Source organism: Trematomus bernacchii, unplaced genomic scaffold (genome assembly GCF_902827165.1).
Source record: "Trematomus bernacchii unplaced genomic scaffold, fTreBer1.1, whole genome shotgun sequence".
Classification (NCBI taxonomy): Eukaryota; Metazoa; Chordata; class Actinopteri; order Perciformes; family Nototheniidae; genus Trematomus; species Trematomus bernacchii.
In genome coordinates this window covers 9,239,011-9,251,990 of record NW_022987689.1, presented here as the reverse complement: position 1 = coordinate 9,251,990, position 12,980 = coordinate 9,239,011, and the positions used below count along the sequence as shown (strand labels likewise).

General features: G+C 38.7%; 1 protein-coding gene across 1 annotated transcript in view; it reads right to left on the bottom strand.

Moving 5' to 3' along the window:
* Positions 1-6,395: 6,395 nt before the first annotated feature.
* Positions 6,396-12,980, bottom strand: part of LOC117488605 — a 29,610-nt gene continuing 23,025 nt past the window's right edge. Inside the window, exons 58-75 of the mRNA XM_034137604.1 lie at positions 12,707-12,949; positions 12,439-12,615; positions 12,172-12,317; positions 11,995-12,085; positions 11,532-11,921; positions 11,305-11,431; positions 10,998-11,116; positions 10,713-10,909; positions 10,293-10,476; positions 9,573-9,738; positions 9,344-9,468; positions 8,952-9,260; positions 8,657-8,860; positions 8,226-8,522; positions 7,814-7,918; positions 7,505-7,600; positions 7,029-7,163; positions 6,396-6,502 (exon numbers count right to left, since the gene is read on the bottom strand). Of these exons, the coding sequence (XP_033993495.1) occupies positions 6,482-6,502; positions 7,029-7,163; positions 7,505-7,600; positions 7,814-7,918; positions 8,226-8,522; positions 8,657-8,860; positions 8,952-9,260; positions 9,344-9,468; positions 9,573-9,738; positions 10,293-10,476; positions 10,713-10,909; positions 10,998-11,116; positions 11,305-11,431; positions 11,532-11,921; positions 11,995-12,085; positions 12,172-12,317; positions 12,439-12,615; positions 12,707-12,949 (3,132 nt within the window). The 3' untranslated portion in view covers positions 6,396-6,481. The remainder of the gene's footprint in view (positions 6,503-7,028; positions 7,164-7,504; positions 7,601-7,813; positions 7,919-8,225; positions 8,523-8,656; positions 8,861-8,951; positions 9,261-9,343; positions 9,469-9,572; positions 9,739-10,292; positions 10,477-10,712; positions 10,910-10,997; positions 11,117-11,304; positions 11,432-11,531; positions 11,922-11,994; positions 12,086-12,171; positions 12,318-12,438; positions 12,616-12,706; positions 12,950-12,980) is intronic.

Genomic DNA, 12,980 nt, shown 5'->3' with positions numbered 1-12,980 from the left:
CACTGTTCACACGCCTGTTAACTGTTTGGATGCCAATACAGGAGCCACAGTCTCCTCATTGCATGCATACATCTAAGCAACTATCTTAGATTAGAGTACCATTACTCTACCATTATTACTAATCTTTTGTATGAAGTATTCAACATTTTGGTTTAGGTCTTTGCATTACATGAAATAAGCAAACAGTGGCCAAAGATAAAAATATTTGTAGAGTATAGCCTGACATGCCATTTGTATTACAGTTCACCCGGTTTATTTACTCTATAAAGATAAAGTTGTACCATCACTGGCATAGGAATGATTGCCTGTTTCTGGCAATTATTAGAACAAATTAAGGAAACGTTCCAACTTTTTTTTCCGTAACTATGAGAACGATTGGTTGCTACATTGCAGCAGGGATTTGTATTAGCTGCCATGTTTTCAATTACGTATTTAAAGATTTATATACTTTAGAAAAATGTAAAAAAAATAACAAGACAAGAATACTTGATCTTCTGTTTGCTAGAAATTGTGTTTTTAAAATCAGATTTATACTTCATACATTATTTAGACCTGTACTCAACGCTTCTATCCAAGGCTACCTGTTGCACTTGCCCTTTCCTTGCCTCTGATGATATGGCATTGTTTTCTTAACCTTTCTTTATCCATGAGCACAAAGATAACTTGTGAAATTCCTCCTGGCTGCCTTCTGGGGTTAGTTGGTTCAAGGGCAGCATAGCGAAAGCTTGTGACTCTGCAAGTCAGGAAAGGTTTTTATTTTTTGATCAGCAGCAACAGGGGATAAGCCAATGTGCCAACATTTATGTACTCTATGTAGTGTATGTAATGCAGTATTGAAACTATATTGTTTATATACAAGATGGAATATGGTAAATTAGTCTTTATTCAGACCAAATTCTAGCAGTAAAACGTAAAAAATACCCATACTAAAATGAGACTTATCAACATGTAACTAATTGAAGCCAGGAGCTTTCTGATACATCCAATATACTTTTTTTCGGTCTGGAAACAAAAGGCTTGATCGTGAAACTGTCTGGTACAAATTAAATCGTGTAAACCATGCTGGCCAGTAATGCAACCAAAACCTCCGATGTCTTCCTTTCCCTCACATCACATCTTGCCAGGTTTCTCCCTGCTTGCCTTCGAACTACAACTCTCATCTCCTTTACCTATCCCTCAGTCTATTACAGGCTGTACAGCAGGGTTATTCAATTGGCGGCCCGTGGGCCAAATCCGGCCCCGGGGTGATATTTACTGGCCCTTTGAGTATAATGTTAAAAAGTAATCGTTTTTTTTTTTTTAAGATTTTTTTTTTTTTTCTTTTTTGTGCCAGAGTGCCTTTATTCCAGAGAGGGTGCTACATTGAGAGATACAGTAGAGGGGTAGACAATGCCTGAAAACTTCGACGGGCTCGGGTTTCGAACCCACCTACTATACTGTAGTGACAACTCCTGTCATTGATTGCATCTCTGTGTGAATGATTAGATCATTTCACCTAAATAAAATCAAATGAAATGATGTTGATGGTTAAATTAGCTTCACATGTAGGCCTACTGAGTTCTGAACTTGCCATTTAGATCTATAAAGGCCTTGGGGCTATGTTGTTTGATTTAATTAAACACATATATTATGCACTCCACTATGCTGTTGTAGTATTTACTGTATCTGAAGTTCTTAATATGATTGCTCATATTTCAAGCCATCTTTTTCCCGGCCCCTTGCTTTGGATCATTTTCATCAACCGGCCCCCATTCCAAACTAATTGAATAGCCCTGCTGTACAGTATAGCATAGAGTTGTATATTAAGGGTCCCATTCCTAGCTATCCACATTCCTTGTATCTTTGACTTTACTATTACATAAGAGGATGTGTGCTGCGCCTGCCTTCACTTTAGTTTGAAATTGGAGCTAGCAGAGCTATTGATAGTATATGTTCAATGTTGTTGTGAAAGGTCACCTCTAAGGGGGTGTTGAGCTTGGTGGAGGGAAGGAGTTAGTGAATCTCTTGCCTTGTCTTCTTTGCACTTATTCAGACTGCGGACCTCTGTGTGAACTGAACTCCTGATTACAGGATGGGGCAATGACCAGGATAGAGCCAAAGACTGAAAAGGTACAGTTGGCGGTTTTATTCTATTGTCCATTTTTTTTAAATGCAAAACTTCTATATGTTGGAATCTGCTTATTTCGAAAACTGATAAGTTAATCTTGCCACGGTACTACCATTTTAATTTTCTGATAGATAAAGGGGTGTAGCTTGAATTTACTAGGTCACTGGAGGACTCTACTCTTGAATAGTTAGTATTCAGTCTCTGACCTAAAATATTAAATTGCATTATTTGAGGACCAAACATGAAGTGTTTAGAAATAAATAAGAATCATAAGGAATACATGTATAAATTAAAAGTGTAAAAGGAGACAGTCTTATTCGTCATATTTGCAGAACACCTTTTTTAACATTGACTATTAAATGTTTTTAATGCAAAGTGAAACGCCCGTAGCTAAAAGTCACCAGTCCTCCTTTAATAAAGGATGTTTATCAATCGGATTTGACAAAAAGGCCACATATTTATTTTGCAGTTTATTTTGTATCTGGACAAGAAGATCCTGGTTGTATCCTCTTGTGTAACCTACCTGCTGAACCTTTTTGACAACCAGATCTTAAAACATGGCATGATTTAAAGCAATCCCTGTATAAGTTTATATTTGAAGACACAAACAGTTAATTAAAGGGTCAACCTTCTTTTTGAATTATTCTTCCTGGATCATTCTTCCTTTCCTCCAGGCATAAGGCAATTTACTGTCTCGTTTCTATTTCCCAAACAGAGGTGTGAATAAAAAGCAAGATGAATGGCTTAATACTCTGGAGCTGGTGTGTTAGAATTCCTGATAAGAAAGATGAAGTTGCTCTGCTCTGCAAAGACAAGTGCCGCAGCTGTTGTAGAGTGAGCGCTACGTTCAGGCACTTACAATGATCATCATCACAGGTCTCCAGCTAGGTACACACCCTTTCTCTCTCTATGTTTCATCATGGCATTGTTCTCTTTCCTTTGGCCTTGAGGACAAAGATAACCCTGTGAAATTCTTGTCTGGATTATTTCACACTGATTGAGAAGGGCAGAGTCTGATGTTGTGATGGACAACTTGTAACAGGTGGCTCAATATGACAATATACCTGAGTTTGTTGTAGACCAAAGGATTCATGTTTCATTTCTATTATGGCAATTATTAGATGTTGGTTGTTCAAATCCGTGGTGAACATACAATTGATTTACTTTCTTACAATAGGCCTTTTCTCAGTCTGTGTTAATGGATCTTCAATTGAAAACACTAAAATCACTTTGAGGAAGGAAAGGAAATATTGAGTTATTTCTCCTGCTCTCATATCTGGAAGTTTAGCTAATTCTGTAAAATGAGGATGATGAGTACAAAGCAATTGTTGGACTCGTTCTCCATCTCAGATGTTAAAATCCCTGAAAAGTTCTTCAACTGTTCTTTGTCCCATTTCGGACTTGTATCCGCTACTTGTTTCAGCACAGTTTAATAAGCAGAATCCTCTGAGGTTGTACCAATTATTGGCGGCTTATATCTATGATTGAAAGAAAACATGTTGTAACTTTGATATGCTATTGTCGCTGTTGTCTGCTAAGTATTTCTAAACACCATAGATGACATGTTAATCATTTGAGACAGAGGAGTCTATTGTACAATTCAAGTCAGTATCCAACACTGAGCCATTGCTTATTTAATTTGTCTGCTGTTAGCATGTGGGTGACAAAGAATAACACTATGCAATTTATGTGTTAACCTTGTAATCTCTCTGCAAATATAGAAAACATTGGAAGGACAGGGCCATGTGAGATCAAGGTCAGCATTGAAGACACGTGTCGAGCTGATATTTACTCTTCACTGGAATACCTGTGGCAGAGAAAGCTGAGCATCAGTTCCTCCTCTGTGCTGCTGCAGGATGAAGTACGGTAGGTAAGTCATAGATCCAGTTTAAAAAAGGATTTGTTTATATTGATTGCACGCTAGTTTCATCAAAAGTCATCACAGGTTACATAATGCATGTTATTGTAACATTACAAAATGTATTTTTGACTGTTTATTAGGGCTGTGCATCTTCACTGGTCTCACGATTCGATTCGATTACGATTATCCTGTCAACGATTCGATTCAATTCGATATCCCGATGCATCACGATTCATACCAATGCGTTGCATCCTCAATTTTCTATATTACTGCACATGGCTTATTTTTCATCAATGCATACATGCAGTAAATACATATGAACTCTTTTTATTATTTAGAAAGTGCTTCAGAAATCAATAACATAAATGTCTTGACATTAATTTATAAACCAAAATAAATTAATTGTATATGTCTAGCCTCCCTATATCTGTGTGAAGTTGTTCCATCCTCAAAAACAAAAAACTAATGCAACGGTCTTCTGTTAAAGAAAGGACACTGAATGTCCTGAATGTGGCATCACAAACATGACTTGAGTCTGAACACAGCAGACAACAGGAGTATTTACAACAGCATATACAAACAAAAATACTGCATGTGGGTGCACACTTACATTCTCTGTCTTACTGTTACATAAATCCCATGAATGTATGAGATTAAGTTAGCTTCATTATATCTCAATCAGTGATTAAGTGAATAATAAAGTTTCTATCGGGTCACTATCAGCCTGTCACTCATTATTTTCAGGGAGGGGGCGGGGTTTGGAGGAACGGAGAGGAGACGGTGATCGCGGAAGCTTTTTTCCTCCTGCCTTCACAAACTTTACACACGTATATAATAATATCGTCTGAAAATTGCTAGAGGACATTCATACTCTGCAATCCAAGACTTAATTAAATCCACCAAAAACCTGACATGATTGTAACGCGATTATTTTTGAAAAACATAAATCCCTGTGTCTCTGAGCCGCAGCGACACGGAGTGATTCAGAGCGGGTCCTTCTGCTGTTGGTTCTGGACTGGTGTTCTTGTGTTGGTGGATAAAGCAGACTGCTCCGTGTTTGGTGCCGCTGTGCCGCTGTCAGTCTGTTCCCTGATCTCTGCGTCACCGACCGATTTGATATTAAAGTGACAGAAAAAAAAACATTATAGTAAAGCCACGGCCGGAAAATCAGGAAGCGACGTTACTACGCTATAATCGGTTATCTTCCGTCACTGCATCGAGACCGAATCGTCCACGTCCGCATCGCAATGCATCGTAGAAACGATTATTTTCAACACCCCTACTGTTTATGGTTATCAATGAATGTGACAAATGTTAATTGAATGTGCAAATCGATTAACTATGTTTCACAGTTATGCATAACATAAAACCAAACTCATATGTGTAAATCAAAACCTCAGTCATGTAAAGCTTGCTCTGCATCATTCATTGTTTAAACAAAAGTGTAAAGTACAATAACTTGAGAAGATCATATAGGTATGATGTAAAAATTCCTGCAATTTTAAGAAAAAAAATGACTTTTCCTGCCACTATTTCAATAGGCACGCAGCACCAGTCTCAAATAGTCGGCCAAGTTATCAATTTAAGATAAACAAAAGTTTTGCAATTAATTGTTTTTTAATAGACTTGGTTGAATCTGGCTTAATCCTAATAACATTCTGGTTTCCTTAAAACAGTGTTTAAACTGCCAAAGAAATACATTACAATACATGTTTACCTTAGGTTTATTATGGAGAAGGTAAAAAGACTTCTGAAATAACTTTTAAACCATCAGTAGATTATTTCTAGGTGTAGCAGCAATTTCCTTATTTTGGAATCTGTTTAAAGATTTGTTTACAGTTCAATTGATGTGGTAAGGAAAGGTATTTTATATATTAAGGCACAGTATTAAACATGCTGATATTGCTCTCATATATTGTGAACCTGATGTATCAATCTGAGCCAATACTATTTTAAGCCCAACACTGGAAAAAAGCAACAAAACACTTTAAAATGACGATAATCTCACAAACAAGTAACAGAGCTATTAGGATGTATTGGTGTCAGTAAAAACAATAAATCAAATGTAGTTATAAAGATTGATAGAAACATCTTGGCATCAATATGACAGTCAGAAAACAGTTCAGAGTGTCAGCACAAGGTGGCAGGAGCGAGCTGCTTATCATAAGTAACCCCTCGTCACTTGTAACCCTCCACAGGAAGTGAACACATGAGTGTGTAAGATATTGATTGGTTTTCTAATAATCTTCATCTACTGAAATCCATTTACCAGTAATGTGATAGTATCCATTGTGATGTGGTGATAGCCGGTCAGTTTAACATATTCAACTGCATGTTAGGTCTCCTTACTGCTCCTGACCTTTAGGTTCATGTACAAAGTTCACCTAATTGAAATAAAAGAGGACTCTGTTCGTTCATTTGATTGCACTCTTTTTTATTCTACAGTTACTTTAAAGACAAAGGAGACTACATCAGAGGAGAACCCAAAGATCTTACGTGGCCGTCTGCGAGTTTCACTCCTCCTCCAGCCCTTTCTGTGATGAAGAATGATAAGAGAGTAGACAAAGAGAGGCGGATTAGTGACAGAGGGCAAACAAGACTCAACAGCAAGTCTTACTGAAGGTAACTTGGCTAAAGATAGTGGTGACAAGTAAGTGGAACTGACAGTGATGTATTTCAACACTATTTAGAATTTTAAATAAACGTAAAATTAGCAGAAAATATATATATCTTTTAAAAGAATAACCGTTTCGATCCTTTTGTAGTTGTAGTTAGCATTAATGTCATGGTGCCTTTTGTGTAACAACATTGACATGAACACTAACCCAATACATTGCACTAATTTAAACTAATAAAAGAAAATATACTAAAAACATAAAAAGAAAATTTATATTTAAAAGTCTGGTCTGATTTGTTCACTACCATTGGAAATGATTTACATATATATATAAATACTGATTTTGTTTAAAATAAAACAAGGCTTGAATGGATTACATAGAAATGGTTACCAGGGTGAAAAATACTGTGTATATTTTAATGAAGTGAAGAGAAGCTTCTTACCTTGGAGCCTACATCGCGGCTCTTGGCACGCAGCTTGTTGACCTGAGACTCAGCAATGTCAGCTCTCTCCTCAGCCTCATCCATCTCGTGCTGCAGTTTACGGAACTTGCCCAGATGAGTATTGGCCACCTCTTCCTACAAGATTCAACGAAACACAGCGCCCAATATTACTACCAGAGGCATTAAACCTGGGGAAATGTAACTTAAGGCCATAACCAGTCTCTGTGTAGTTAATTCAACATTGGTTTGTAGTTTCCATATTGATCCAAGTCAAGTCACAATTAAGACTGATATATTTCATGACTTTAACATAAACATGTTCTATGAACTGTCTCTATCTTCTATGATGCCTTAAAAAGTTTGTTTAAATCCCCAATTTACATTTTGCCAAGGTAAGTCAATTTGAATCATTAATGACACGGAGTGTAGATCGTGATCACATAGCACAGATTAGAGAAAGCTTTTCCCACACTTACAGCCTCCTCTGAAGCTCTCTTGTAGGCTTTGACTTTCAGTTGCAGTTTGTCAACCAGATCCTGCAGACGCGCCATATTCTTGCGGTCTTCCTCAGTCTATGTGAAACAATGGAATAAGAAAGAAAAGTTGATTACTATTCTCTTTCTAAAGCATCTTATTTTTTACAACAACATTATGAAAAAGAAGGTGATTATTAGTGGAGCATGGAGAATGTTCAGAATATTTTATATACATTTTGAAGCAATGAAAGTACACACACACTTGCTTTTTGTATAGGTCATGGTAATATGCACATAAAAAAAAATCACCTGGTATGTGAGCTCTTTGACGCGTCTCTCATATTTACGGACCCCCTTCACTGCTTCAGTGCTCTTCTTCTGCTCTGACTCCACCTCACCCTCCAGCTCCCTCACCTGAAAACATCAGGAACTTATTTATTTGGAATTCCATTAGCTGCACAAGCAGCAAAGCCACACTAATCAATTTTTTGAACATTGAATCTCAGTTTTAATTCCATGGCATCGTAAAATCATAACCCCACTGTAAACAGTCTTCCCAAAATCAAACAGAAGATTAGCATTAGAAGTTAGCAAGTACCTGATGGAGGAATTTGATAATTGTTGTTTAAAACATTATACTGTAGGTTTACAAATATGCATTTAATGTTTGTCCTAGAAAGGTATTTGTGAAAGTATTTGTATACTGGCAAATTTCTCTTACCCTGGCCTCGAGCTTCTGCAGCTGCTTCTTGCCTCCCTTCATGGCGATCTGTTCAGCTTCATCCAGACGGTGCTGCAGGTCTTTGATGGTTTGCTCCATGTTCTTCTTCATGCGCTCCAGGTGAGAGCTGGTGTCCTGCTCTTTCTTCAGCTCCTCTGCCATCATGGCAGCATCAGTGATGGCTTTCTTAGCCTTTTCCTCAGCATTTCTGCACTCCTGCACTGCTTCCTCCACTTCAGTCTGAAGCTGGGATGCGTCAACCTCAAGTTTTTTCTTCTGGTTTATCAGGCCAGTGTTCTATAGTTTTTTGAGGATGTGAGATGTTACAACATATTTGTAACTGTACTTAATAAAAGTAAAGCTTTTATGTTTTTTTCTACAACAAAAAAGTCAACTAACCGAGGATGTTGCAATAAATAATTAGGACTCACCTGTGAGTGCAGGAGCTGCACACGTTCACTAACATCCAGCAGCTCTTGCTCAGCAAGTTTGCGGCCTCTTTCAGTTTGCTCCAGAGCAGACCTGAGTTCCTCAAGTTCAGCCTGAAGCAGGTTGTTGCGTCTCTCAATAATGGCATTGTTCTCCTTAAGATCTTCATTGGATCGAAGAGAGTCATCAAGCTGGATTTGGGCGTCCTTAACGGGATGATATCAACCAGATCAATGTTCAGTAAATAGTGCAATTGAATGGAAAACATCTGAAGAAAGTGACCCTTTCCTAGTTTACCTTCAGATGTGCATGGACAGATTTAAGCTGTTTCTGAGCCTCAGCCGCCTGCCTGTTTGCCTGGCTCAGCTGGATCTCCATCTCATTAAGGTCTCCCTCCATCTTCTTCTTCAAACGGAGAGCCTCATTCCTGCTGCGACACTCAGCTTCAAGAGAGCTCTGCAGAGTGTCAATGGTCCTCTGCAGGTTCCTCTTGCACTGCTCCATCTCCTCGTCTTTCTCAGCTAGTTTGCGTTCAATTTCAGCTTTAATTTGATTGAACTCGAGCTGGGCTCTTAGAATCTTCCCCTCTTCATGCTCCAGGGAGGCCTTACAGACAGAAGATTACAGAGTTATAGATACATTACAGCAGAGGGTTTTACTTTCAAATGTTTCATTATGAGGGCCTGTACCTCAGCTTCCTCGAGAGCAGACTGGATCTCCATTTTCTCCTGTTCCAGTTGTTTCCTTAATTTCTCCAGTTCATGCATGTTCTTTCCGCTCTCGCCAAGTTGCTCAGTGAGGTCAGACATTTCCTCTGTGGAATGTCAAGCAGTGCGATTAAAATGGCTTTCCAAAAAAAGTTCATGTAATGTTTACGTCCACGTTAACTTTGTCAAAAGTCTTGGCAGTCGATCTTACCCTGTAAGTTCTTATTCTCTCTCTTCATGGTCTCCAGATGATCCACAGACTCCTCATAGGAGTTCTTCAGTTTGAAGAGTTCAGTGCTCAAAGACCTGGCCTCTTTCTGAGAGCTCTCCAGCTCACACTGAGACTCTTCATACTTTTGCTTCCATTCAGACAGGACCTACAGTGGATAAAAATGCCAGAAGTACATGTATATGTGCCAGATGATTGGAGAAAGGAAATGTTTTGGGAGTTTGTATTGAATCAAACAAATTCTCTTAATATTGAAAATGGCAATCCAAGGCGGACAATATATATATCTCACATTACCCTTAACAAAATGTGCTTAAGGGCTGTTGAATAGACATATTTTGACTGAAGAGACATTTTGCACCCTTAATGACAAAATGACACACTTTACAGATGGCTAAAGTGGATATGGAAATGGAGGAATTTAAACTGCTAGTTAAAATGTCAAGAGACTTTTTCTAATCGTATCTTCAACTGTTAGGGCTCCTTTGAGTAATAGTCTAACCCCCAGCTGATTTGTTAAGTTTGCTCTGTAGTGTGATCTATTTTTATTAAGATGTAACTGTTGTAAGCATGAAGCTGAACAATACTTTAAAAAGCAGGTTTAAAGATCAATTTAAATATAATTCATGATATTTTTGAGGGTATAAAGGCTACACCGCCAATTGATACTTTGGGTGCTCACAAATACTTGGTAGTTTATACCTTGTCAAAGTTTCTTTGCTTCTTGTCCAGAGCAGCAGCAGCAGCATTAGACCTCTCAACATCCACCATGAGATCTTCAATCTCATTCTGCAGCCTGTGTTTGGTCTTCTCCAGAGACGAGCACTTAGCATTCGTTGCTTCAACAGCCTCCTCAGCATCCTGCAGACGCTGAGCCAGCTTTTTCCTTTAGAAATTGATCATTCAAATAATTTTAACAATCCTGGAAGTGTTTCTTTTGGATATATTATAAGTAGTGCAACTAATGACTGGCTGCTCGGTCATCTAAAAGACAAACTTTTTGTTCGTCTTACATTTTAGTAGGAACATAACACAAACAAAAAGCTGATCTGCTAGACGAAATAAATGGTCTCTTTAGTTACCACATATCAAATAATGAATTAGGATCTCAAAATGTCTTACTTTGCTTCCTCCAGTTCCTCGGTTCTCTGGATGGCATCAGTTTCGTACTTAGTTCTCCACTGAGCTACCTCAGAGTTGGCCTTGGACATGCCGCGTTGTAATTCACACTTGGCCTCCTGCTCCTCCTCATACTGCTCCCTGAGCAGATCACAGTCATGTCGAGAAGACTGCACTGCATGGGCTAAAGCATTCTTTGCCTGTGGAAAAAAACCAAGATGAATGAGCAACACTGTCATGAGCTTTTGTTGAAACTTACTGTAACCAAGGCCTGAAACTTATTTTCACCTTGGTCTCCTCTTCTAGTTGTCGCTTGAGGTCATCAACCTGCTGGGTGTAGGACATTTTGCCTCTTGTCAGCTGTGATACCAGAGAGTCCTTCTCTTCTAGCTGCCTTGTGATCTCACCTTGAATTGGCAAATGTATGTTTGTTATTGTCCAAACAAACCATGTATAGTATAGATGTTGATATTTCAACACATCTTATCTGGTTTTCTTAGTAGACACGATTTTTTTTTTTTAACGGGAAAATGGTCTTATTATTGATCAAATACAGCAGGTAGATATCAGTTAGTTATGAAGCAAAAAAATATACCATTTTCTGTTTGAAGTTTAGCTTTCTGCATGTTGAAATCATTAATGCAGCGATGAGCCTCTTCATATTTGGTCTTGTATTCATTCATCTGATCTTCCACTGTCCTGCATGTCTTCTCCAGATTTGTCTACATTTAAAATAAACATTTGAAATGAACCATTATACCCCAAATGTCCTCATATCTGCATGTCAACAGTATTTAGAAGTTGTGTATTAGTTTAGCCAACCTTTGTCTTCACAATATGTTCCATATTGGAGACCACATCATCCAGCTCCAGTCTGAGCTCACTCTTCTCCTTCTCCAGTTTCTGCTTGACTCTCTGCAGGTTGTCTATCTGCTCTCCCAGATCAGCCACACTGTCAGCTTGTTTCTTCCTGAGTGTGGCAGCAGTGGATTCGTGCTGCAGAGTAGCCTCTTCAAGGTCTCTGCGGAGTTTCTGGAACTCGGCCTCTCTCTTCTTGTTCATCTCAATCTGGGCAGATGTTGCTCCACCAGCTTCCTCCAGCCTCTCACTGATCTCCTCCAGCTCTCTGGCCAAGTCGGATCTCTGCTTTTCCACCTTAGCTCGAGCAGCTCGCTCTGCTTCAAGCTCTTCTTCAAGTTCTTCAATGCGAGCCTGTAAAGGCAGAACTATTAAGTTGCTGGTTCATTTCTACCAAAATAAATAAAAAAAGGTAGTGATCCATTACCTGGAGCTCCTTCAGTTTCTTTTGAAGCTGAATTGTCACAGCCTGCTCATCTTCTATTTTACTGCTGAGCTGACTGATCTCAAAATCTTTCCTGTGGTGAAATGCAGAAGTATGAATTAGAAAAGCTGGCCATCCTTTCTGCAGACAAACTGTAATACTTTAGAATACTGTGTTTACTTTTTCATATGCTCTTCAAGTTGCTGCTTGTCATTTTCCAGATCCATGAGGCTCTCCTGGGTTAATTTCAAATCTCCCTCTAGTTTCCTCTTAGCTCTTTCAAGATCCATCCGAATCTTCTTCTCTTGTTCCAGAGAACCTTCAAGCTGGACAATATCATTATAGAAAGTCAAATAATGTCAAAGTTATTCCCAATATGCAAGATGCAATGATCTCATGAAAACGTTGAACGTAAAAGTTTGCATTAACACAAAGCAGAATTCTTACATCATCCACTTGCTGCTCCAGCTTAGACTTGGCCTTGGTCAGAGTGTTGACTTTATCTTCTTCACTCTGAAGATCATCCAGTGTTTGCTGATGGGCTTCCTGTAGGGCTTTCTTTTCTTTGGTCAACTTAGCAATGATGTCATCCTGACCAGCCATCTCTTCCACCAGGTTCTTTACCTGAAAAATGAATGATAAGTATTGATAAAAGGGTACAGGTGCTTCTTGTTTGTGCATTTAGTTTTAAGAAATAGCTGGGCCAGTGTCATACCTTGTTCTCTGTGGCATGCTTTTCTTTCTCCACCTTAGCCAGAGTTAACTCTAAGTCATCAATGTCTTTCTTCAGCTCAGAGCACTCATCCTCCAGCTTCCTCTTCTTAGCAGTCATTTCAGCATTCATCTCCTCTTCATCCTCCAGCCTTTCCGTGAGCTCTTTGGCTTTTGCCTCCATCTGAATTTTGTTTTTGATCAGCCCCTCGCATCTTTCTTCTGCATCCGCAAGATTATCTTGCTCCTAAATTGTAGAAATGTATGTCAAAATATCA